At 34.8% G+C, this 25,186-nt stretch overlaps 2 protein-coding genes across 6 annotated transcripts in view; both read left to right on the plus strand.

Annotated features, from left to right (window-relative positions):
• LOC117116959 (pre-mRNA-processing-splicing factor 8) overlaps window positions 1–21,140 on the plus strand; it is a 32,451-nt gene extending 11,311 nt beyond the window's left edge. For 4 of the 5 annotated variants that reach the window (XM_033261110.1, XM_033261112.1, XM_033261111.1 and 1 more), the window contains exons 13-43: window positions 645–779; window positions 1,441–1,650; window positions 2,036–2,152; window positions 2,784–2,990; window positions 3,559–3,722; window positions 4,065–4,191; window positions 4,546–4,738; window positions 5,071–5,258; window positions 5,593–5,757; window positions 6,075–6,148; window positions 6,622–6,768; window positions 7,095–7,422; window positions 7,555–7,802; window positions 8,157–8,336; window positions 8,914–9,049; window positions 9,688–9,857; window positions 10,348–10,477; window positions 10,649–10,795; window positions 11,520–11,680; window positions 11,850–12,041; window positions 12,675–12,912; window positions 13,515–13,643; window positions 14,018–14,131; window positions 14,312–14,485; window positions 15,201–15,394; window positions 15,623–15,786; window positions 16,099–16,316; window positions 16,800–16,940; window positions 17,865–18,004; window positions 18,864–19,066; window positions 19,661–19,815. In XM_033261110.1, coding sequence (XP_033117001.1) covers window positions 645–779; window positions 1,441–1,650; window positions 2,036–2,152; window positions 2,784–2,990; window positions 3,559–3,722; window positions 4,065–4,191; window positions 4,546–4,738; window positions 5,071–5,258; window positions 5,593–5,757; window positions 6,075–6,148; window positions 6,622–6,768; window positions 7,095–7,422; window positions 7,555–7,802; window positions 8,157–8,336; window positions 8,914–9,049; window positions 9,688–9,857; window positions 10,348–10,477; window positions 10,649–10,795; window positions 11,520–11,680; window positions 11,850–12,041; window positions 12,675–12,912; window positions 13,515–13,643; window positions 14,018–14,131; window positions 14,312–14,485; window positions 15,201–15,394; window positions 15,623–15,786; window positions 16,099–16,316; window positions 16,800–16,940; window positions 17,865–18,004; window positions 18,864–19,066; window positions 19,661–19,815 — 5,289 coding nt within the window. Of the gene's footprint in view, window positions 1–410; window positions 531–644; window positions 780–1,440; window positions 1,651–2,035; window positions 2,153–2,783; window positions 2,991–3,558; window positions 3,723–4,064; window positions 4,192–4,545; window positions 4,739–5,070; window positions 5,259–5,592; window positions 5,758–6,074; window positions 6,149–6,621; window positions 6,769–7,094; window positions 7,423–7,554; window positions 7,803–8,156; window positions 8,337–8,913; window positions 9,050–9,687; window positions 9,858–10,347; window positions 10,478–10,648; window positions 10,796–11,519; window positions 11,681–11,849; window positions 12,042–12,674; window positions 12,913–13,514; window positions 13,644–14,017; window positions 14,132–14,311; window positions 14,486–15,200; window positions 15,395–15,622; window positions 15,787–16,098; window positions 16,317–16,799; window positions 16,941–17,864; window positions 18,005–18,863; window positions 19,067–19,660 lie in introns of all 5 variants that reach the window. The other variant, XM_033261114.1, reaches the window with a different exon arrangement.
• A 1,806-nt stretch (window positions 21,141–22,946) lies between these two features.
• Window positions 22,947–25,186, plus strand: part of LOC117116964 (NADPH--cytochrome P450 reductase-like) — a 30,523-nt gene continuing 28,283 nt past the window's right edge. The window contains exon 1 of the mRNA XM_033261131.1: window positions 22,947–23,082. The gene's annotated coding sequence lies outside the window, so the exon portion shown is untranslated. The remainder of the gene's footprint in view (window positions 23,083–25,186) is intronic.

Genomic DNA, 25,186 nt, shown 5'->3' on the forward strand with positions numbered 1-25,186 from the left:
GGCAAGAGACATTCCACCAGAACAATATAAATAATACAAAAGAAAACACAAGCTATAATCTATATAATCATGTCATTGTTGTCCCTTTGTCTCTTGTGTTGTTAGTCACAAGTTCATAACAGGTTCACAGTAATCTTTTGATAAATTGGTCCATTAGAGTTTATAGAGACTTGAACAACAACCCATCAACTATCACATTTTTCCCTGGCCTTCAAGATTTCTAAAGTGTGTTACCAGCCAGCTTAGAGTCATTTGGCTACCCTCAACCAATTTTCAGAAAAGTCAGATTTTCCTCAAAGTGCATAAAACCTCAGCTAATTACTAAATAATTTCAGAGCAGTGATGTCTAATCGTATCTATATTCTTTGTAAGGTAAGACGAATAATTGTAACTTTCATTTTAATTTTTAGGAAAGGAAGAAGTCACGTTTCGGTAATGCGTTCCATTTGTGCCGTGAAGTTCTTCGCTTGACCAAACTCACCATTGATGCCCATGTGCAGTACAGACTTGGAAATGTTGATGCTTTTCAAGTAAGTAACCATATTTACATCGCACACTTAATTTTATCATTAGACTAATGATGTACATAACTCATCTTGAAAATACAACTGAAATATTTACTGATTGTTTTTATTCCTTGACAGTTGGCGGATGGTATTCAGTACATCTTCGCTCATATCGGTCAGCTGACTGGCATGTATCGATACAAGTACAAACTGATGAGACAGATCCGTATGTGTAAAGATCTGAAGCATGTTATCTACTACAGGTTTAACACGGTAAGTAGGTGATGAACAAAAGCAGAAAATAATGATGTTAGCATTTATGAAAATTGTGGTGTTTTGAAAGATATATCATTGTTAGGAAAGAGGAATATATTTGGAAGGCAGGAAAGGGATGGTTGTTATTACAGAATACATAGGAGTGATGTTTTGCCTTACCTGATACTTTGTGAGTCGAGTGGGAATCGAAACCACAACCTCCAGATAACTAGCCCGGTGTCATAACTACTAGTCCACCGAGCATGTGCTTAGTAACTAGTGTTGATGTCATAACTACTAGTCCACTGAGCATCTGCTTAGTAACTAGTGTTGAATCCAATCCCCAAGTAGTAGCAGGTACTTATAGAAAGGTAAACAGTTAAATTGTTTTGGAAAATTGATGTAAGGAAGAAAAATATGCTTGTTAATGAATGAAATGATCGAAGTATAAGTTCTTTAAGAGGAGATGTAAGGAGATGGAAAGCAGTTCTCAGTCTAAGCATTGGTTTTAAGGTGATAAAAAGGAGCTTCAAGGAGATGGGAAGTGGTAATATTGAAGAGTAATTATTGAATTATAAGCATACAGTTGTATCTGTTTATGTGCTTTTATTCCAGTAAATAAAATGTTTGATCGAAATATTTTAATTTAACTGATCAATAATCGTGTTTTTTTTAACAGGGTGCAGTCGGCAAGGGTCCTGGTGTTGGCATCTGGACTGCTGGGTGGCGTGTGTGGGTGTTTTTCATGCGTGGTATCACACCTTTACTAGAACGCTGGCTTGGGAATCTACTATCCCGTCAGTTTGAGGGCCGACATTCCAAGGGTGTGGCCAAGACTGTTACCAAGCAACGTGTAGAAAGCCATTTTGATCTTGAGCTAAGAGCTTCTGTGAGTACATGGTCATTTTTAAAATCTTAAAATATGAAACTATTCATTTGACTAGGCTCTGTATGATAGTCAGTGTAACACAGATTTATTTTAACATAAGCCTGGTTTCTTTAAAATCACTACACTGTCGCTACAGTGTTTTTAGTGCAATTGTTGTACTGCATAGAAGTCCTCCACGCAATCTGTAAGGCACCCTGATTTGACCGACCAATCAGCATGACCAAAAGCTGTCAGCATTGCTTGTAGTGGTTGCATGGAAACCAAGCTCTAGTTTGAAGAATGAAGAGTTAGTGAAATAAATTTAGATAATGAAACAAAAAAGTATTAAACCACAAGGCATTTTTTTCGTTGTAACAGTTATTGGATTTTGATCCTTTGAATCTAGGTTATGCACGATATTGTGGATATGATGCCTGAAGGAATTAAGCAGAACAAAGCCAGGACCATATTGCAGCATCTCAGTGAAGCGTGGCGATGCTGGAAAGCAAACATTCCATGGAAGGTAAGGTCCTGTCCAGGCTATCAAATTTTATTTAACAAAAACATGACATACCTAAATATGGTCATGATGACGTGACATCATGAATATTTATAGGCACATCATGACTATATATGGGCACATCATGACTATATATGGGCACATCATGACTATATATGGGCATACAACATTTTTTTTTTGGTAAAAATTTGATAGTTTGGACAGGGCTTAAGGGGGGTATCTGATGTTTTTAAAATTCTTTATCTTCTTTCTGGGTAACCAGGTTCAGTTTAAATCTACTCTTCCCTGGGATTAGAAGATAAGTAACTTAACCACCAAACTTTTCAATTCCACTTCAAATGTCATAAACTTTAACATCCATTATATATGCAGTCTAACCAAACTTTATGTAGATACTAATATTATAATTGATTATTTAAAGATGTAAAATAATAAGCGTAATTTATGCACAAAATTTGCTTAATTTTAGAAAAGTATGGATTGTCTACGTGTACAAAACGATTTACCAATATATTTTCTGATTTGTGTTATGTCACTGTTTAATGGATGGTCAACTGAGAACTTTCTTTGATATTGGACCTTATTAACTGCTGTATCTGAAAATATAGATCTTTGTATATTTTGTTTGTTAAAGGTACCTGGCCTTCCTTCTCCAATTGAAAATATGATTCTACGATATGTGAAATCGAAAGCTGATTGGTGGACGAACACAGCGCATTACAACCGTGAGCGTATTCGACGTGGTGCAACCGTTGACAAGACGGTTTGCAAGAAGAACCTTGGACGGCTGACACGTCTGTACCTAAAGGCAGAGCAGGAGAGGCAACACAATTATCTAAAGGTATGAATAATGTTTAATCTTGTCTTGATTTAGGTTCAGATCATAATCATACAAGGTGTTTTTTTTTCATTTTATGCAATATAGTTACTCCAAACACAAAATGATAAGTTCCTTGTGATGGACATATTTCTCATCAATATGTGATCATCATTGCTGCGTCGTTGAATTACATCAAACGACAGTCCTACTTCAGTCGCTTTGCTGAGTTCCTTGATAAGTTTTTATATTTCGGTCTGTTTTGTGCTGGTGTTCGCTCACCGTGTAGTATGATGGTCATATGACTTTCGGCTGACGAATCCAACCCAGCCCCCAGTGAGCGTTAGACAATGTGATGTCGTCTGCTAATTGTTAGTGGCAGTCTGAACTGATCGTTATTAGAAACGAGCTGTTGCGCATACATCCTGCCATTGTGCTCGCCATAGAATCGCGTCGGTTGACACATGTTGGGTGCAGTGGGTGCACAGCTTTAGTTTCTCCATGTTCATAGTTCTCCATTGATATAAGTACTCATTTATGCAGCTAATGTATGGCAACTTGATGACTAATATTTTTTTTTCATTTGTTGTAGGATGGTCCATATATCACTGCAGAGGAAGCTGTAGCCATTTACACCACAACGGTGCATTGGTTGGAGAGTCGAAGATTCTCCCCAATACCATTCCCGCCACTGTCCTACAAGCATGACACTAAACTGCTTATTCTTGCCCTTGAGAGGCTCAAAGAAGCCTACAGGTACGTCCAGTTTACATTCTTAATTTTAGGTGCATGATTCTATAATAAAATGCACATTATCCACTCAAACCTTAGGGCTTCCAGTGGTAATAGAGTAAACAAAAAACTCATTTGGGTTATTGGTTTGTGTTACATTATATCCTTTTTAATAAACAGAGCTGCCATATTGAATTACTTATCACCATGCACTGTAATACTTTGGCCCTGGCTACACTTTCTTTGTTTGGAGTCGCTTTTGTTTTACTTAAATATGGTGTGCCTAGGGTAATATTTTACCCATGTTGTACATGTTATGTGTTCCATTTAATAATAATAAATGGGATTTTTCTTGGTTTTTTTCAGTGTGAAAAGTCGTTTGAATCAATCACAACGCGAGGAGCTTGGACTGATCGAACAAGCGTACGATAATCCTCATGAAGCCCTCAGTAGAATCAAACGTCATCTGCTCACACAGAGAGCATTCAAGGAGGTGTGTGAATACTTCATATTTCTGAATTTTAATATTGAAATCTATTTATATATATTAAAAAAAAAAAAAACAAGTAATAACACTATTTCTATGATTTTTGGAAGATTTTCATTGTTAATATAGTAGCATTCATTTTTTTAGATGAAAGTGCTTAACATTAATTCATTATTTAATTTAATTTTTGTAATTGTTTTCTGCATTACTTTAATGTCATTGTTTAATGTATATATGTGTGTGATCTAGTGTTATGGTTTTATCTGTATCATCTGTTTTTGCTATTACAAGTCAGTGAGTGCCTATTGTTAATTTGTTTGAATCACAAGATAATGATGATGGTATTAACTATAATGACAGGTTGGAATTGAGTTCATGGACTTGTACAGTCACCTTGTGCCAGTGTACGACGTTGAACCACTGGAGAAGATCACAGATGCGTACCTGGATCAGTACTTGTGGTATGAGGCTGACAAACGAAGGCTATTCCCACCATGGATCAAACCAGCAGACACAGAACCACCACCACAACTTGTATACAAATGGTGCCAAGGTAAGAATCATCTATATGATACTGGTATATTTATGATGGTGAGGGTAGAGCCAGTATCCTTTTGTATCGTCGTTGACAATAATGAAAATTCTGCCGATGATTCTGGTGAACACATATTAAAAGGACAACCACTGTTAAGCTAAAAACACAATCACAATCTGTATAGTCTGTGTCTGTGCCATTTTATTATACATTACTTTTGGTAAAGGAAAAAATGTATATAATTATGTGAGGTCTTTTAGATAGGTGGTAGTTTTACGTAAAAGCACTTGACAATTATCAAGGAAAGGCAGGGACTAAACTATATTCATAATTCTTAATGTTACTCGCAGGTATCAACAACCTGCAAGATGTGTGGGAGACATCTGAAGGCGAGTGCAATGTTATGATGGAGTCTCGTTTTGAGAAGATGTACGAGAAAATCGACTTGACGTTACTGAACAGACTTCTGCGTCTCATCGTGGACCACAACATTGCTGATTACATGACAGCAAAGAACAATGTTGTCATCAATTACAAGGTAGATGCTCATTTGTTTGTCTTTATGATTATTTGTTTAGCTTTTAGCAAAGATATTGCAATGTAACCAGATGATATGGGGGTGAAAACAGAGGTGCCTTGTCTCAAATGGAAGATGATGATGTCTTGGAAAATGTGTTTGATTTGACAAATATTTTAAGAGCTCCTGCTGTCTTCTGCTTAACATCAGTGACATTATACACACAGTGCTCTCTCTTATATACACATAATAATTTTGTTAATGTTCTATGGATTGAATAGTCATAAAATAGGATTTTAGAATATTTGTTTTAAAAAAAAATGTTTATTTTGGTTTTAATAAATTTAAATTTCAGGACATGAACCACACCAATTCGTATGGAATAATCCGTGGACTTCAGTTTGCGTCATTTATTGTCCAGTTTTATGGTCTAGTATTGGACCTACTCTGCCTAGGCTTGCACCGGGCAAGCGAGATGACCGGCCCTCCACAATGTCCAAATGATTTCCTTTCATTCCAAGTAAGGTTAACTAGATAGTATATTTATATACTGCTGTGGCAAAGATAATGCAAATGTTAATACTGTATTGCTTTCATATGATATGTTGGTTTAAGTACTTTTTTTCATAGTTATTTTCATTTCAAAATGATTGTTAATGTACGGGTTTTCTAACATGGTGGCCATTTTTTATGCCTCTGTTCAAAAGTCAGAGTCATCATCAGTTATTCAAAGTATTTTTATTATTGGCTGTCCATAAACTTTATTTGTTTATACACATTTTTACAATCTAGTAGATTCTTGTGCTATCTAATATAATTGAATGGTTGTTTTTGTAGGATGTGGCTACAGAAACAGGGCATCCAATCAGACTGTACTCCAGATACATTGACAGAGTCCACATATTTTTCAGGTAAAGCATCTCTTATATTCAGAGTTTTACTGAAATGCTGATTATGTTAAATGTAGGTGGTCATCCCATGGCAAAACAACATAACTGTTATTCTATTTTTGTTGGTTTTCCTTGGAACAGCCATAGATGTATGTAAATGTTGTTATATTCATCATGCGTCTCATGAAACATGATGTTAACTTGTGAGTTTAAATTTTAATCAGGAACGGATCCATTCGGTGGGGGAAGTCGGGAATGTCCCATCTGCTTTTGCCTCTACATTTAAAACAATCCCGTTACATACCATGCTATGTGTTAAAATAAAAAAAAAAAAATAGAATACAAATACTTTAAATAGGGCCACCGGCCCCTTCCTTATGCCACTGCTGTTAATGTTCCCCATTTATCTATTCTAAATTTAGAGCCTGCTGTATAAAAAATAAGCAAGATTATTAATGATATAAATGACATTTCCTTTATTTTCCTATATATAGATTTTCAGCTGAAGAAGCGCGAGACCTGATCCAGCGTTATCTCACAGAGCATCCTGATCCGAACAACGAAAACATTGTGGGATACAACAATAAGAAGTGCTGGCCACGAGATGCTAGGATGCGTCTCATGAAACATGATGTTAACTTGTGAGTTTAAATTTTAATCAGGAACGGATCCATTCGGTGGGTGAAGTCGGGAATGTCCCATCTGCTTTTGCCTCTACATTTAAAACAATTCCGTTACATACCATGCTATGTGTTAAAATAAAAAAAAAATAGAATACAAATACTTTAAATAGGGCCACCGGCCCCTTCCTTATGCCACTGCTTTTAATGTTCCCCATTTATCTATTCTAAATTTAGAGCCTGCTGTTTAAAAAAATTCTAAATCCACCATTTTCTTTCTAAACAAAGTTTAGTTATATGTATACACTTCAAAGTGTTTCATATCTACAATGTTTGTCTTTTCCCAGGGGACGTGCTGTGTTCTGGGATATGAAGAATCGTCTTCCCAGATCCATCACCACATTTCAGTGGGAGAACAGCTTTGTGTCTGTTTACAGCAAAGACAATCCTAACCTTCTCTTCAACATGAGCGGCTTTGAGTGTCGTATACTACCAAAGTGCCGCTCAACATACGATGAGTTTACGCACAAGGATGGAGTGTGGAATTTACAGAATGAGGTTACCAAAGAACGAACTGCTCAGTGTTTCCTTCGTGTGGACAACGAATCCATGCAGAAGTTTCACAACAGAGTCCGACAGATTCTTATGGCCTCTGGATCTACCACTTTTACAAAGGTAATTTAAAAAATATTGCCAAGGTTTATAAATTGCCAGTTATCATCTAGTATACTGTATATCGCTCTGTCCATAGCATCTATTTGTAAGTGTGTCATTTGCAAAAATATAATTGTTTTTTTTTACTTACAGATTGTCAATAAATGGAACACTGCCCTCATTGGCCTTATGACTTATTACCGTGAGGCCGTTGTCAACACCCAGGAGCTGTTGGATCTGCTTGTAAAGTGCGAGAACAAGATCCAGACGCGTATCAAGATTGGTCTTAACTCAAAGATGCCTAGTCGTTTCCCGCCAGTTGTATTTTACACACCTAAGGAGCTTGGTGGACTAGGCATGTTATCAATGGGTCACGTTCTTATCCCACAGTCAGATCTAAGGTTAGCTTAAAAATTGTCCTTTTGTTTTTATAGAGGTCTCTTTTGCATGGGGTGGTATAGTATATACGACATGTTGTCATTATTATTGATCATGCGTTATTAAAAATAAGATACCAATTTACCTCAGTAATGATAATTCAAATATTTATAGGCTCTATTCCAGCAAACATGCACAGCATCCTTCATTCTTTGCTCCTTCAGCAATATTCCTAGTCTTAAGTGTTATATGCTGCACATCAGACGAAAACATTCCAGTCCCCAACAAAGCAGTTACCAATTTATACTTTTATAATGTATGGAAAGGCACAAACTTTAATTGAATATATTGACCCATTTAAAAAAACTGCTTTGTAGGTGGTCACAGCAGACCGATGTTGGCATCACTCATTTCCGATCCGGTATGAGTCATGATGAGGATCAGCTGATTCCAAACTTGTATCGCTACATTCAACCCTGGGAAAGCGAGTTTATCGATTCACAGCGTGTATGGGCTGAGTACGCTCTCAAGAGACAGGAGGCTACAGCACAGAGCAGGTGAGTGATATGTTTATTTAAAATGTATTTTATGTATATTATGCATTGTTGGTATAAGTTTTACATAATTGAATTGTTAATGCCATAACAATCCTATTATATTTTAAAGTTTATCTTTGTTGATGACATATTAGTGAGCTTTCGCATCAAAGATGGATGGACTCAAGGATGTTAATCTGACACGAAAAAACTATCTGCGCATGCACGATCCTCGCAGCTCTTGTTCTTTTTGGCCAATTTATCGTCCCTGTAGATTCACAAATGACTAACTCAAGTAGCCAATCAAGGATTAAGCTCTGTAAGAATCCATTTGTCTGGGTTGCGTTTGCGTGTAAAGTGATTCCATCACATGCATTTTTAAAGGCCCTTTTGCATGAATTCACCACACTGCACGGCAGGCTGAAATCAAAACGGATGAATCGCTTTATGGAGACATAACCACAATCACTCCAATTTAATCACTCATGTTTAAAACAGTTGTATTGATTAAAACGCCCCGCACCGCAAACAGAGCCACAATCATAACCGGACAAACTGATTCCTATTTTTACTTTAATATAATTCTGTTTTTCTAAAGGCGATTGACGTTGGAAGATCTTGAAGATTCATGGGACAGAGGAATTCCCCGTATTAACACACTCTTCCAGAAGGACAGACACACCCTAGCTTACGACAAGGGCTGGAGAGTTAGGACAGACTTCAAGCAGTACCAGGTAAAATAATACCAGCTATAGTTTAGTGTTCTGTAAAGTGTAATATGTAAATGAGGGAATGATGTATACCTTTTTGAAATGATACAAGCATGATGCAGCCTTTTTAGGCTAGATAGTATCTGACCCTCGAAGCAGCTATGTTTTTACAGAGGAACTTCCATTTCCATACCCCTAACCAAGACCCTTTTATATCGTGGGACTCTGCACTTGATATTATACTGTTATCATCATCGTCAGGTCATCTCTAATCATGTGAGCCCAGGTTTTGCAGGGTCTACCACGGCCACTGTTACCATTGACCACAAGATGTTATGCAGTCTGTATATTTTTTCTTAGAAAATATAAATTATTGTTAGAATTAGGTCTACTAAATAATAGATATTGATAATGATGAATATAATAATCATCTGATAAAATGAATATAAAAATGTTACATATTAAAATAAAGGTAATATAACATAATTCTCTTTTATTTTATTAATTTATACTCATAATTTATTATAAAATCATTTGCTATTTGATTTTATTATTTTAGAGTATTTATCTAAAGTAACTGCTGTTATATATAAATTCGATGAAATTACAATTTTCTAGTAAAAATAGTTGTTTCATTTCTTTTCTTTTTTTTTCTTTTGCAGGTCCTGAAGCAGAATCCATTCTGGTGGACCCATCAGAGGCATGATGGCAAGCTGTGGAACTTAAACAATTACCGAACAGACATGATCCAAGCTTTAGGTGGTGTTGAAGGGATCCTGGAACACACCCTCTTCAAGGGCACGTATTTTCCCACGTGGGAAGGTCTCTTCTGGTAAATAACCGCATAATATTGTAGGACTAGTCTATTGATGTTTTCTTAATTCCATGTCGCATGTTCCTATTAAGTTACGCAACACAATTTCTGTCTGCTAGATGTAATCAATCCAAAGATCTAGAGCAATATCCCACTTCCAACAGAAATTGATATATAGCCCCAATTTAATGGGTTTTAACTTATGATTCTGGTATTGAAAGGCGAGCACCATATTTACAATGCTACAGTTTTTGAAACGCATTTTTAGGTATCTGCAGATCTGGCTGTATTGTGCTGTTTTTGTTCGTAATAAAATGCAATATTAATTCCAGTGCCTAGCATCGTTGGACTCTGATGATAACACATCATCTTAGTCCTGGTATCAAGCTGGGACAGTTTTTGAAATACAGTAATCTTATTAACTAATAAGGCGTTTTAATTTCTTTACAATGCTTTGTTATTTATTTTCTTTTAACAATTAAGTTAGAGTATTTTAAAATTTCAACAGGGAAAAGGCTAGTGGATTTGAGGAGTCAATGAAATACAAGAAACTGACCAATGCCCAGCGATCCGGTTTGAACCAGATTCCAAACAGACGATTCACTCTCTGGTGGTCACCCACCATCAACAGAGCTAATGTAAGTGATTATGTGATTTATAGAAATGATCAGGCATTTGAAGTTTGCACTTTTGACCTTAATGCTAGAATTGCTACCCCATAGCTGTAAAATCTCTCTTTTGAACTTAACTTTATTGTTTTATGTACCTTCAACTTCATTAGTAAAAAAACAATTTTTTTTTTTTTTCAGGTATATGTAGGTTTCCAGGTGCAGTTGGACTTGACTGGTATTTTTATGCATGGCAAGATTCCAACACTCAAGATCTCCCTTATTCAGATCTTCAGGGCTCATTTATGGCAGAAGGTCCATGAAAGTGTTGTCATGGATCTGTGTCAGGTTCGTCTATTTTATATTCTCTGCATTAATGCATCTAGTTTCAATATTTATAACATGTTTTTTTTTTCCAATTTTTTTTCACTGTTCAATAGAATGGTTACTTCTTGCATATTTTTATTTCCTAAAGCTTATGAAGTTAAAATTATTTTGCTTGAGGAATAAACTAATTCTAACTTATTGAGAGAGTGATGCATACTGTGATGTCTGATCAACTGTTATTTAGCCTCCAGAGGCTAGATAGTATCTGACCCTAAAACATACCAAAAGATAAAAGAATACTTATTTTGGTTCCAAAATATTTGTTGGTTTACAACACTGCATATTTTATAATTAAATAAACATAATCATTTCTGTTAAAACAAGTAAAAAATGATCAAATTATTAAAAAATAAAATAATGTTTAAAAAGGTGAAAAATGTAATGTAGATATTAGTGCCACAAAGACATTTTGTTTTTCAAGTCAAATTTAAATAAGATTTCAAAATTTTTCCCTAGAAATCATGTATGTCTGAACTCTAGATTTATGTGATGTATTACTGTGATTTGCCCATACCTGGTTGTAATGGAACATCATGATGCTTATAAATGGACAAATCAGACAAATTTAATAGAACTTGAATAGACAGAGCTTTCATTTTTGTAACCTACTATGGCTTTCCCACTTGTACAAAATAGTTTTCATGTATTTTTACTGCAACACAATAATTCTTCCCTCACGAAAAAGGTGTTTGATCAAGAATTGGATGCCCTTGAGATTGAGACAGTTCAGAAGGAAACCATCCATCCTAGGAAGTCTTACAAGATGAACAGTTCATGCGCAGACATTCTCTTGTTTGCCTCATACAAGTGGAATGTTTCACGACCGTCCCTGCTGGCAGATTCTAAGTAAGTTACTAACAAAACTCAACATATAGGGATTAAATCATTAAATAGTATAAAAGAATGTTGAATATTGCTGTTGATCTGTCCACAGTCCATGACATTAATTAAATCAATCAATCTATTGAATAATTTTTCTAAATAATGAAGATGGGTTGTTCTTTTTATTATTAAGGGATACAATGGATAGTACAACAACACAGAAATTCTGGTTGGACATCCAGCTGAGATGGGGAGACTATGACTCTCACGATGTCGAACGTTACGCAAGAGCCAAATTCCTTGACTACACTACAGACAACATGAGTATTTACCCATCACCCACAGGTGTTTTAATTGCAATCGATCTAGCATATAACTTGCACAGGTTAGTAAATTGTATATGTGTGATCATAGGTGATCTTTTTTCTCCAGATCTTGATGGTATATAAGTAAAATACTTGTTTGTTATTGTTCATTTCAAACTCGAATACATAACTTTACTGGATAACTTAAAGATTCTATAAAAAGATAGGGCAATACCCACATTTATGCGTAATAAAATATAAACATTAAGTTATAGTGCTCCCTCACAAAATCATGAATGTTTGGTGTGCTAATACTTGTACAAAATGGAACACAGAAAGTGGTATATTAGAATCATGTGAAACTGCTCTCTATATATACTTTGTTACTGGTTATTCTGCTCCACATAAAAACACAAGAAAGTACTTGTTTTTTTTTCAAAAGGGTGCCCTAGAAAATAGTGCATGGCTTTGTTACAGGATCTGCACACATAAATCGAATAGTGTGCTATCTTCTTATTATAAGATCTTTAAATAAATTTAATAACCAGTTTTGAGGGAATGATGTATACCTTTAGAATGTGATAAACCATGATTTAGCCTCTCAAGGCTAGATAGTATCTGACCCTCTAAAATAATATGTAAAGAATAACAATAAAAAGAAATTGTCTGTATATATGATATTAAGTTCAATATGGGACTTCTTTTGATTTCAGTGCTTTTGGCAACTGGTACCCAGGTTGCAAGCCTCTGATTCAGCAAGCCATGGGTAAAATAATGAAGGCTAACCCAGCCTTGTATGTCTTGCGGGAACGTATCCGCAAAGGCCTCCAGCTGTACTCGTCAGAGCCTACAGAACCTTACCTTTCATCGCAGAATTATGGCGAGCTGTTCTCCAATCAAATCATCTGGTTTGTGGATGATACAAATGTGTACAGGGTGACCATTCACAAGGTATGATGATTGATGGATGGATTGTTTGATTAAATGGTTGATCAAAAGATTGATTGAAAAGCTTAATTGTATAGATTTAAAAAAAAAACAACTTTGTTTCATTGGTAGTCTAGTATAATCAACATTGGAATGATATGACCAATTGCTAAAAAAACATAAGCCACAATATATCTTTTACAATTGGATTTGGCCACAGAGTTATTTTTAGAATACTTGAACAAGACTATACATGATGAAAATAAGCATATGTCTTATTTACCTCCTTAATGGTTATGCAAGAGTGCCATGATACTAAATTGGCCTTGCATCACAGCGGAATTTTACATATTTTAAAATTTAATTACATAGTTTATTTAGATAAATAAGGACATTTTGCGCACAGGCTAATTTTGAAATTGGAAGGCCACACATTCAAATGCACCTTTGTATTCTTTGAAAATTGTCATATATTTGGAGTGGCCATTGAAGGATTTTTAGGTCAGACTTTCAGTATTTGAGAAGTAAATCTATTGGAATTAGCACTTAAGTACTCTTTAAATAACTATAATTTGGATACTTTTTAAAGTCTAATGTAAATAAAATTATTTGTATATTCTTTTTAGACTTTTGAGGGTAACTTGACCACGAAGCCTATCAATGGAGCTATTTTCATCTTCAATCCCAGGACAGGACAGCTTTTCCTCAAGATCATTCATACATCGGTGTGGGCTGGCCAGAAACGTCTTGGACAGGTTAGTTAGCGAATCGATTAGAGCCGCACATGAATCAATATTTTTAATTCAGTTAACAGTGTTGTGAGATATGGTAATTGTGCATTTTTAGGTATCTGCAGATCTGGCTGTATTGTGCTGTTTCTGTTCGTAATAAAATGCAATATTAATTCCAGTGCCTAGCATCGTTGGACTCTGATGGTAACACATCATCTTAGTCCTGGTATCAAGCTGGAACAGTTCCATCCCAAATAAGGTTACTGTAAATATGTTTCCATGTATTCAGAGTTTAAGTCTATATCTAATACAGCCTCTTTATTTCATCTGTAATATGCCTTTAATTCTGCAATCCATCTTGCAGTAATTTTATCATTTGATGTGTTTTCATTACTCAGCTGGCCAAATGGAAGACAGCTGAAGAGGTCGCTGCCTTAATTCGATCGCTGCCCGTTGAAGAACAGCCGAAACAAATTATTGTTACTAGAAAAGGCATGTTGGATCCACTTGAGGTGAGCAAAATAACCTCCCAACATCAATTTATTATTACTAACATTGTTCTTAAAATTTATGTAATATTTATTTTTTTTAAATTCTATGCTGTTGTGATGTAGAAGTTACTGCAAAAATTCTAAAACCTGCTGTTAGAAATTTAAATATTAATTAATAATTTCTTAATTAATAATTTTCAGGTGCATCTGTTGGATTTCCCAAACATTGTGATCAAAGGCAGTGAACTGCAGCTTCCATTCCAGGCCTGCCTCAAAGTAGAGAAGTTTGGTGACCTCATCCTGAAAGCTACAGAACCGCAGATGGTCCTATTCAACCTCTATGATGATTGGTTGAAAACCATTTCATCTTATACAGTAAGTTCTTTAACATTGTGATAGATAGAACACTTGAACTGGAAGGATATGCATTCTTGTATTTTGTGTATGTAGTGAAGAGTATAGGAATATGGAATCCCATTATTCTCACGCTCTTCATTAAGTATTCTGTCCCATATTCTCCACTACTGCTATTTTCTCAGGATGAGGCATGGCGCCATTTATGATATTTCATAGGGAATATCATTATGTTCTCTTTGTACATTTTGAGTATGGATTGTACTAACAGGAAACACCCATTATCAACTAAGGCAGTTTACATCAGTTGGAAAAGTCTTAAAACATAAATCTGAATATGTCTGTTCAATTTTTGCAGCTGTACACTTTTTTCTTAGCTCTACTTTATTTAATGCAGTTTTCAGGACACTTTATTTTACATAACTAAATGTCGTCATTTCCATTTATAGATGTGAAATAACTTTGTCCTGCCAATGTATGTGTACTTGTTTTGTCACAGAAAATGTGTATAGTATAGAGAGAGCTCTGCACTCATGATTGAAACCTGTCATGCATTTTTAGGTATCTGCAAATGTGGCTGTATTGTGCTGTTTCTGTTCTGTGCTATCATCTTAACCCTGGTATCAAGCTGGGACATTTCCAGTAAAAATCCATTTTCTTTTATGATTGCATACATTTATCTGTTTTATGTAAAATCACTTACTAAAAACTATTTATATATTGTTTTTTGTTATAGGCATTTTCACGTCTTATTTTGATATTGCGTGCACTTCACGTCAACAATGATCGAACCAAGGTCATCCTGAAGCCAGACAAGACCACAATCACTGAACCACATCACATCTGGCCAACGTTAAGTGATGAGGAATGGATCAAAGTAGAAGTCCAGCTGAAAGACCTCATTCTTGCAGACTATGGAAAGAAAAATAAGTAAGTTTGTTCACTTGAGTAATTGAATTAAGTAAAATAATGGAAGGTAGCTGTAAAGAAATCAAGTGTACCAGAAACTATGAATTAAAAAATTATATTTGTTAAACTGAGGATACTTTCAGAATAGCAAAGAGTTGCTTTTTAAAAATCTAAATCGGTCAAATATAGGAAAAATTGATGCTTATATGTTTTTGTTTCTTGTTCATGAGCTTTTCTGTGTCCTTCCAGTGTGAATGTTGCCTCCCTGACACAATCTGAGATCCGTGATATCATCCTTGGCATGGAGATCTCCGCTCCCTCCCAGCAACGTCAACAGATTGCAGAGATTGAGAAGCAGACCAAGGAGCAGTCCCAATTGACTGCTACTACCACAAAGACAGTAAACAAACACGGTGAGCAAAACGCTAGTAGTGGTTCGGAGGTTAAGGTGCCCAACTTTTATTATCAGAATCCTGGGTTCAAATCCTGGAAAATTCATATTTTTTTTTCTCACAAAACTGAACACACTTCTTGCTGGATAAATGAAAGACTTTGTTTATAGGACTTCATAAAGCCCATCCTGCAATTGAAGAGATGATAGCTGTTGATTGTGAATGAAAAAATAAAGAACGAATAGGGAGAATAGTTGTTGAACATAAATTTTAATAAACAAATTTAATTTGTTTTTGATTAATGTTAAGAGTTACACTAAATGTATTCATTAGGTGATGAGATAATTACATCAACAACAAGTAATTATGAGACCGCAACCTTCTCCTCTAAAACTGAGTGGCGTGTGCGTGCTATTTCTGCTACCAACTTGCACTTGAGAACCAACCACATTTACGTGTCTTCTGACGACATCAAAGAGACTGGATACACATACATCTTGCCAAAGAACGTGCTCAAGAAATTTATCGTCATTTCAGATTTACGTGCACAGGTATATAATATTCATTTTGTTTCTGAAATGATAGCCATGTCTTACACGTAACTATCATCAGAACTATGGACTGAGAGCATTAGTAAATGATTACATATTTACCTGTCATGAGGGATAGTTTATTCTTCCGGGATATTGCTAACTTATTATTTTAATTATCAATTTGATTGGACAAAATTATAATATATTTAGAGCATATAGTTATTTCACATGCAATTCCATAAAATGTATATTACATTATTGCTGTTATTAGTAGTAGAATTGATATTACTTCTTGCATTACATTATTAACAATATAACTTCAAGGCATTGCTACCCAATAGATTTAATTTTTTTTTTCACAATATAAAAATGAACTTGTTTTGATTTTTTGAGTTATATAAGAGGAGCACTACAGTGTTATTATTACTGTCCTATAAATTATTGTTATTTTGTAGGTAAATGTTCAATAATATTAATATAATTTTAAATTTTTTCTCCTAGATTTCTGGTTACCTGTATGGCGTAAGCCCACCTGACAACCCACAGGTGAAGGAGATCCGCTGCATCGTGATGGTGCCACAGTGGGGAACCCACCAGACAGTGCATTTACCAAACCAGCTGCCATCTCACGAGTATCTAATGGTAAGTTTGCAGTTGTGCATTTGCTAGGATTGCAAATCTGAAATTTGCAATATTTATGCCATCAATTTTTGGTGTGAGTAATTTGGGCATAAAATATGTTATCTTTATTATAGTAAATATTCCCTGTGTATGGTATTCAATCACATTATATGAGGCAATTGTGGCAAAAAAATTGAAATTAAAGTAATTGGTATTTTCATTGATTGGTAATCTTTAAATGAAGGGTCATTCATTGACATTGAATACTTCAAGTCCTAGTCATTGGGAAGTGAAAGTACAGCTCTCTTTGAGTCGAGAGAAACATGATTTTTAGTAATTTCCTTCCAGAGTTATCTTTGCATACATTATTTAATGGAATTAACTACCGAAATAGTGTTAAATAAATGATTTATTTGACCATTTCCAGAAATAAGACTCCAGAAATCATTTATCTGGTATTAAACTGTTGATTTTATAGTGGGGAAAAAAAATTTAGGCCATTTTTTGAGATGCCTTTTTTTTTATAGCTGATTTATTCAATACTGGCCTATGGAACAACGTAGCCATTTTGCCACAACATGCCTCATATAATAATTTTTTGTTTACTTGTAGAACATTGAATACTTTCCATTTAAATCAACAACCATATAGTATTTATATCACTACTCATTATTTCCACAGTAGCCATTATTTATTTATTTTATTGGCACATTTGTTTGTACTAATGCAAATATTTGGGATTTTTTTCATATGGAATTGGGTGGGTAGCTTGTGTATTGAAATGTGGCCTTATAGAGATTCTTTCCTGTCATAACAAACCATTACTTCAGACGTCATGTTTTTCGAGCATTGCATTATCCTATCCTGTAGTTGTTTAGTGTTCTGAGACAGAAATGAATTAAAATGATTGTTCCAATTATTCACTTATTCAATTTCATTTTGCAGGAAATGGAACCTTTGGGTTGGATTCACACGCAGCCGAATGAAATGCCTCAGCTGTCCCCGCAGGATGTCACCACACAAGCCAAGATAATGGCCGACAATCCCTCATGGGATGGAGAGAAGACAATTGTCATCACTTGCAGGTAGGATTCATGATGGAATGTTAGTAATACTGTAATAATGTTATTGTTCATGAAGAGAACTGGTATTAGAATATGCATGGAGGAAAGAAAGCAGATTAACACTTAAGCTTTTTTCACACTGTCAAATTTTATGTGACAAAAAAACTGTAATATGCCCATATATGGGTACGTAACATTAATTTGTCACATGTTATTCCATAGTTTGGACGGTGCTTTACTTTTTTGAGTATTTTACACATATTACACTAAATTGAATTTGTCTAGGCTATTCTGTCAATTGTTGGTCAATGCCTAGGCCTAAACATATAATTTTCAGGCCCCTTTAGTAATATTATCCTGGCCTATTTCTTTGTTAGAATATATCTTCTAAAATATCTTTATTATTAACATTTCCATTTTCAAAAAAGTCTCCATAAACTTGTTTAAAATGCGGTCATTTATTAGATTAAAAATAGATTGGATTTTGGATTATTTCTGTACCCTTTGTTTGAGATGTGGTCATTAATTCAAGTTATTAGATTCAAGTTAGATTAGATTTTGGATTATTTCTGTACCCTTTAAAAATAATTTTCCACATTTTTGTAGCTATTCAGCTAAACAAATGACCTGTGGACCTGAATTAAGAAGCTGCATGCCATGTAGGATACTGTAGTAGACTATATTTGTCTCCTGTATTTCACGCCTGAATGCACAGCTGACTATTATTGTTTTCCCCTCCTATGTCCTAAGCATCAAGTACCATTGGCCGCTGAACAATAGAATTTACCGCATAGCCCTGCTCCATGGATATTGTTGCTGAAGTCCCATTGTATTTATGTATCTGTGTTTCCTAAAAAGATTTACTACTTCTTGTTTACAGTTTCACTCCAGGCTCCTGTTCCCTCACTGCCTACAAACTGACTCCAAGTGGGTTTGAATGGGGACGTCAAAACACTGACAAAGGTAACAACCCCAAGGGCTACCTGCCTTCACATTACGAGAAAGTACAGATGCTTCTGTCGGATCGCTTCCTCGGTTTCTTCATGGTACCAGCTACAGGTTCTTGGAACTACAATTTTATGGGTAAGAAGAATCAATTACTTACTGTATCTAGTGTAAAATGTGTTTTCAATTAACCATCCATTATCCTCCATCTCCACAGGATACTACTTCTGGCCGTGACCTTCACATAACCTTCCAGTAATATCAATTGCTATTACTTCCCTTTAGCCAATACATGATAGTTCCCCAACCCCACCCCATCATTATTTAAAAAAATACAATACCAGAAATTTCCTTTTAAGACTGACTGTATTGTCCCCTAAATCTAACAAATACTTCCCATTAAATGGTGCAGAATTTTGGATAATGGAAGGATGCATTTAAAAAACATCCTTTGGCAGAACTTAGGTCACATTCTCCAATTTTGTAGGTTTGTTTTTTATCGTACATTTTTTATACTAAAATTATTAACCCCCAATGATGTTTATAGCAATAAACATTTTTGATTTGAATATATAATAGATACGTCCATCCATGTATTTCTATCTTGTTATTTACACCGATAAATTGTATTATTTTGACTTGGTGATATACAATTGTTCTGAATTAATTTGTATTTAAAGAATGTTATTAAGCAAATTCTCTTCACTTTCTTATTTTCTTTCCATCTTCCAGGTGTTCGTCATGATGCTGGTATGAGGTACGACCTGCAGCTGGCCAATCCAAAAGAGTTCTACCATGAGGTTCATCGACCTTCCCACTTCCTCAACTTCAGCACATTGGAGGACAGTGACATGACTAGCAGTGACCGAGAAGATCTTTACAAATAGGTCCACGACTGTCACCTGGAACAAAATAGAGAATGTTACCTTATTTTTACATTTTGATAACACATATAGTACTACTGTATCTACAATATTGTTGTAAAGATGTGTTAAAATTGTGTGGACGCAGCAGTGTGATCGAAGCAATGTGGACTCAGCAGTGTGAACACAGCAATATGAAAGTGTATTTACTCTTGGTAATGCGAAATAGATTTAAATGTTTAAATTAATGTGAATAAGTGATTTTGCAAGGATTTATTTAATATTAAGAACATTTGCAAAGGCAGAAACTGTGAAATAATATGAAGCTTGAGGTTATAAAATATTGTGAATCAGAAATGGTTTTTAAAGACGGACAATTTCTGTTTTCTGAAAGTAATTGTTGTAAAACAGAATGGTGGTGTGAATGGCACCTTATGTAAACTAGGTAAAAATAAGTGTTGTTAAGGAATGATTGTTATCCATGAAGTGCTGTCCACACTGTCAAATTTTATTGTGACATACCTAAATATGGTCATGATGACATCACCTCATAACCATAATTTTATAGGCATATCATGACTTTATATGGGCAAACAAATTGATAATCATTTATAATTTTGGCAGAACTTAAGATTGGGGAAAAATATTAATCTTGCTACTTGTAGACCAATGAAGATAATTTTGGGCAAAAGAATTAAGAATGTTGCTAAATAAATTGATTGTAGCATAGGGCCTTAAAAAGGACTATGTAAGTATGCCTTCTATTTCATAATAATGTAAATATTCACTTTTATTGATAATTCTTAAAAATTGTTATGTAGATCGTCACCTGAAATAGCTTTGGACATTTCTTTTCTCCTGGATTTGCATTTGCTTATTATGAATATTATGAATCATAATTGCATATAGTACAAAACTGTTGAATTTCAACATTTAGTTTCGTTTTTTTATTCTTATGAATATCTTGTGTTGTAAAACACTTTTCTTTTTGAATGTTTAATGGAAACACATTTGACTCCAGTTGATAATAAATCATAGAAAACACTAGCTCTGTCTAGATTATCAATTTTTTTTTTGACAAACAACTGTTGTCTGCCCGTATATAGTCATGATGTGCCTATATATGGTCATGATGTGATGTCATCATGACCATATTTAGGCATATCACATGTTTTTGTCAAATAAAATTTGATAGTCTGCACAGGGCTTTACAGTCACAAGTGCTCCTAAAGTGTCAGATATAAATTAATGTTATTTTGATTACATTATTTCTGTTTTTAAACCAGTCATTTAGTCATTCTTTGTATATTTCCTTGAAGCATTAAAAATAAGCTCACTTTTATATCATGTATTTGTCTTGTGATGGTTTTTTTTTTAGTAAGGAGCTACTTTTTGAAATTTCAATGTACGACATAAATGGCTGCATGGTGTAATTTGCTGACTGAAATGCAAGAAAGACTAATATGCATAACTAGGCTTGGGTACCGCCGGCGGCGGGTGGGCCTGACGTGGCTCCGCGTACTTAGTAGTGCGTGTATCATGTAACATACTTCTAAATAAGGTTCACCACTTGGATATTGTTGCAAAGATCCAGCAAAACTGCAGCGTGAACGTACACAAATGTGCGTGTTGATGAGACATGTTTCATTCATTTTGGGTTTATTATCAAAGCAGTAAAACATAACTGAATTGCGAGCAGATTTACAAAATCTACAAATATACGAAATTATTAAAATGCAACTAGCGAGAAAACCTAAACACAGAGAAAATGGATTGACACAGGAAAAAAAAAAAAACAATCAGTATCACGACAAAAAATAAAACGTCAAAACGTACATTTGGAAAAGGACAACAAAGACATTTGCATTAGGAAAAGCAATTCACATTAAAGCAATTAGCATCCCGTGCTTTCTTTGTTATTGTATTATTGCAAGACCATGTGAAACAGCGTTACGATCTCGATTGAATGTTATCCTGCTTGCCATAGGCTAGCTTATACTATTTCCTTCCGTTGGGCATCAAGGATTTCCCTGTTCGACGCCACATCCGGGATCCGGGATTAAAAATATTATTCTCATGCAAATGAAATTATTGTGATTGTCCTATCCCAAAATTTAACTAATTAAGAACGCACTGGTCAAAACTTAGTTTCTGCTAAGTAGCCCCGCCCCCTTGGAAGGTCGCACACACAAGAGCGTATGTCAGTTGTTAAATCCATTGGTCGTTCCTAACCAACCTCTCCGAGTCTCCACATGAAACACACCATCATTTTTATTCTGGGACCCTAACCGAGGCTCAGGCGACTCCTATGTTCGGACCACCCTCATTCGGCATTTTTTTCGAGCCACACAGAGGAGGATAAATAGAAAAAAACCCCCATCCAAATGAACTGAGGCAAGGCGCAAGGGGAAGAAAGGGGTAGGCAATAACCTATAGTCAAAAGTGTATTTCCATCTTTATCCGACTTCTCAAGTACTGGAGTTTCCGTAGTTGTTATGGAAATTCTGCCTGATTACTATAACTTTTGAGTCAACCCATAGTTTTTGGGAAGCGTGGCCCTGAGACTTTATGTAATATGTTACGTTAGTTATGATCTGTAACTCCCACTTAAAATTCAAGACTGATATATACTCATAACAAAAGTCCCATATGTTTTTACAATTTTTTATCAACTTTCACAATGATATGTGCGAGGACACTTTTTCTTGTTCTAATTTTCATTTGAAACCTAACAACTGAAGTGCTGGAAACCTGAAAAAAATAAATCAAAATTTGATAAAATAAGTTAACACAAATAGAACAATTTAATACAAACATTCTTAAGGGTCTAATGCAAACGAATAAACTAAAGGTATTATTCGACTTTTTGTTTTAATGACATTAATTTTCTTATTCAAATTTTTGATTGTAACTTAATAAATTTGCTTAAATAATCAAATTGAGAAATTTATATATTATGATTGAATTTTTCATTATTTTAATCTGTACAACTTTAATATATAGCTTATTTCCCTTTTTTATTTGCAGATAGTTCAACTACTGGAATACATTTGAATAACTCCTAAACTCCTAGTCTCATGAAAGTCTTTTTCATATATGAAGCAAATAAGTTCATAACGATAACAAGTACATAATGCAGTGTTATGCAAATCAAATGACCTTTACTCTTTGACCTATGTACACAGTGTGCCAAGTGGGCTTGCGATCTGTCTGTGTGCTGATTGTGGTGCTGAGTAGCTATTTTTTTTAGCACTTATTTGATTATTTTTCTACTATCAGTCTTCTTTAAAGGTATGTTATTCTGGTAAAATGTACACTTTGATGTAAATTTGATCAATTATGATTTGTAATTAGCAGATAATTTGTCAATGTTAATCTTATTCTTATGTAGGCCCTATCTCTACTAACTAGGCCTAGCCTGCCTAGGATAGGCCTACATCAATCCATTATTGTCTTCCTGCCTGCGTGCCCGATATTAGGGGTGTTTGTTTGTAAAAGGTAGTATAGGTAGGCTTAGCCTAAGAATGGTCCTAGGTAGGCTTAGCCTAGTCCGCGTAGGCCTAGTCGACCCTACTAGGCCTGCCAAGCTGTAGTGAAAGCCTTGAAATTCAATCGGCCTAGGCCTAGGCCCTAAAAACATACTAGGCTACCCAAGATCCCTTTTTTTGTTTAGGCCGTGGATATTGTTCAGGTAAACCTACATAAATCTGAGTTGGTGTTTGTTTATTAATTATATTTATTACATTAATTATTGTACTGTATTTTATGTCTTTCAACAGAAGGAGACGTAGGCCCTAGTTAGTTTCTAGTAGGCCTAGGTCTAGCTAGTAGTAACCTACAATAATAAGAGTTGACGAAAATATTGATAATAAAAGTTCAAAAAAATTAAGGCCTAGGGAATGACAGTTGTAGATTTGCATCCCTGCCCGCATGCCTAAAAAGCTACTGCACAAAAATTATTTTGAAAAATTCATTATATGTTGTTATGCCTTGTATGTAAGTTTTCAATATTTTTCGGATCATTCCCATGGCCTAAGCGAGACAATATGTGACAGATTAAATAATATTATAAAAAATGAAACATTATATTGTGTGTCAATTTATTGATAATAAATTTATTGATAAAATAAATCATATTGTACATTACCACAACATGAACTTGATATAACTATATAAATTAGAATGCAAAAATTACCGTAATATAATACTAACAGATTTTTAACCACTTTATTAGTATGTCTGCATGTCTTATACCAACAAATTAGCGTTTGTAATGAAATTGATTAAGTAATATATCAGTTAGACCTAACGCAAGTCAGGCTATTATTAACGATAGCTTTCATGTGATGACCCTAATGGCGCACCATACATAATAATGTTAATAAGCTTAACAAACTGGGGGGCCAAAAGGAGCAACGGCCAAAATGATCATAGACTAGCCTAGGTAGGCCTAGCCTAGCCTTGTCGACCCTAGGCCTACCTAGCTGTCATAATAGAAAGCCTTGAAATTTAATAAGACTATACTATAGTAGACCTGGCTTTTATTGCTTTTATAAAATGAGGTAGTACTGTATTTTCCAAGATCCCTTTGTTTAGGCCGCGGATATTTTGTTCCGACAAACTTATGTAAATCGTAGTTGGGGATCGTGGTGGATCTAGCTTGACCCTAACCTTAACTCCAGTCTTGCTATAAGCCTGGTATCTTCTTTTCTACACGATGTCAAAGTGACCTTGGTGACCCAGGTTCGGTGTACAGTCAGCCCAGGTCCGGCATTGCAGGACCTGAGCTGACTTTGATTGTTCACATTTGAAAAAAGTGGCCCTGAGCCGACGTACTGTAACTATTGTGTGATTGGGCTCTAATACTGTCAAGTAACATTAAAAGAGAGGTCTGTATAATTTTGAACAATATTTGTATTGAACAATATTTGTATTGAACAAAACAGAATATTGTAGAGAAGAAAACACTAAACAATTGAAAAAAAAAAAAAAATTTCCACTATAAAAAAAAAACAATGAATATATTATAAAACTATAACTTATTGATGATAAATAACCATCGGTAATTAATTTAATAGTAATCAATGTGTGCAATGTAGTAGACAGAATTAGTCACCAAACAAAGCTGTTATAGTGGGTATAACATCAAAACAAACCCCTAGGTGTCTGTTATTTCAAACAATAATAAGCCGCCACTCAAGTAAATTTTTACAGTTTTTAAACTCCTCAAACTTACTTATCCTTTTATCGTAAAATAACTTGGTAGAATAAGTATTTCTTTAATAAACGTCACAGTATTGACCCGTTAGATTTGAAATGGAGTGAAAGAATCAAATATGGAAAATTGAACATTTTAACATAGCATCGTCGCATGTACACGAGCATAGCACTAGAC

This window comes from Anneissia japonica, unplaced genomic scaffold, assembly GCF_011630105.1.
Source record: "Anneissia japonica isolate Jap-2015-1 unplaced genomic scaffold, ASM1163010v1 scaffold287943_len491860_cov182, whole genome shotgun sequence".
Classification (NCBI taxonomy): domain Eukaryota; kingdom Metazoa; phylum Echinodermata; class Crinoidea; order Comatulida; family Comatulidae; genus Anneissia; species Anneissia japonica.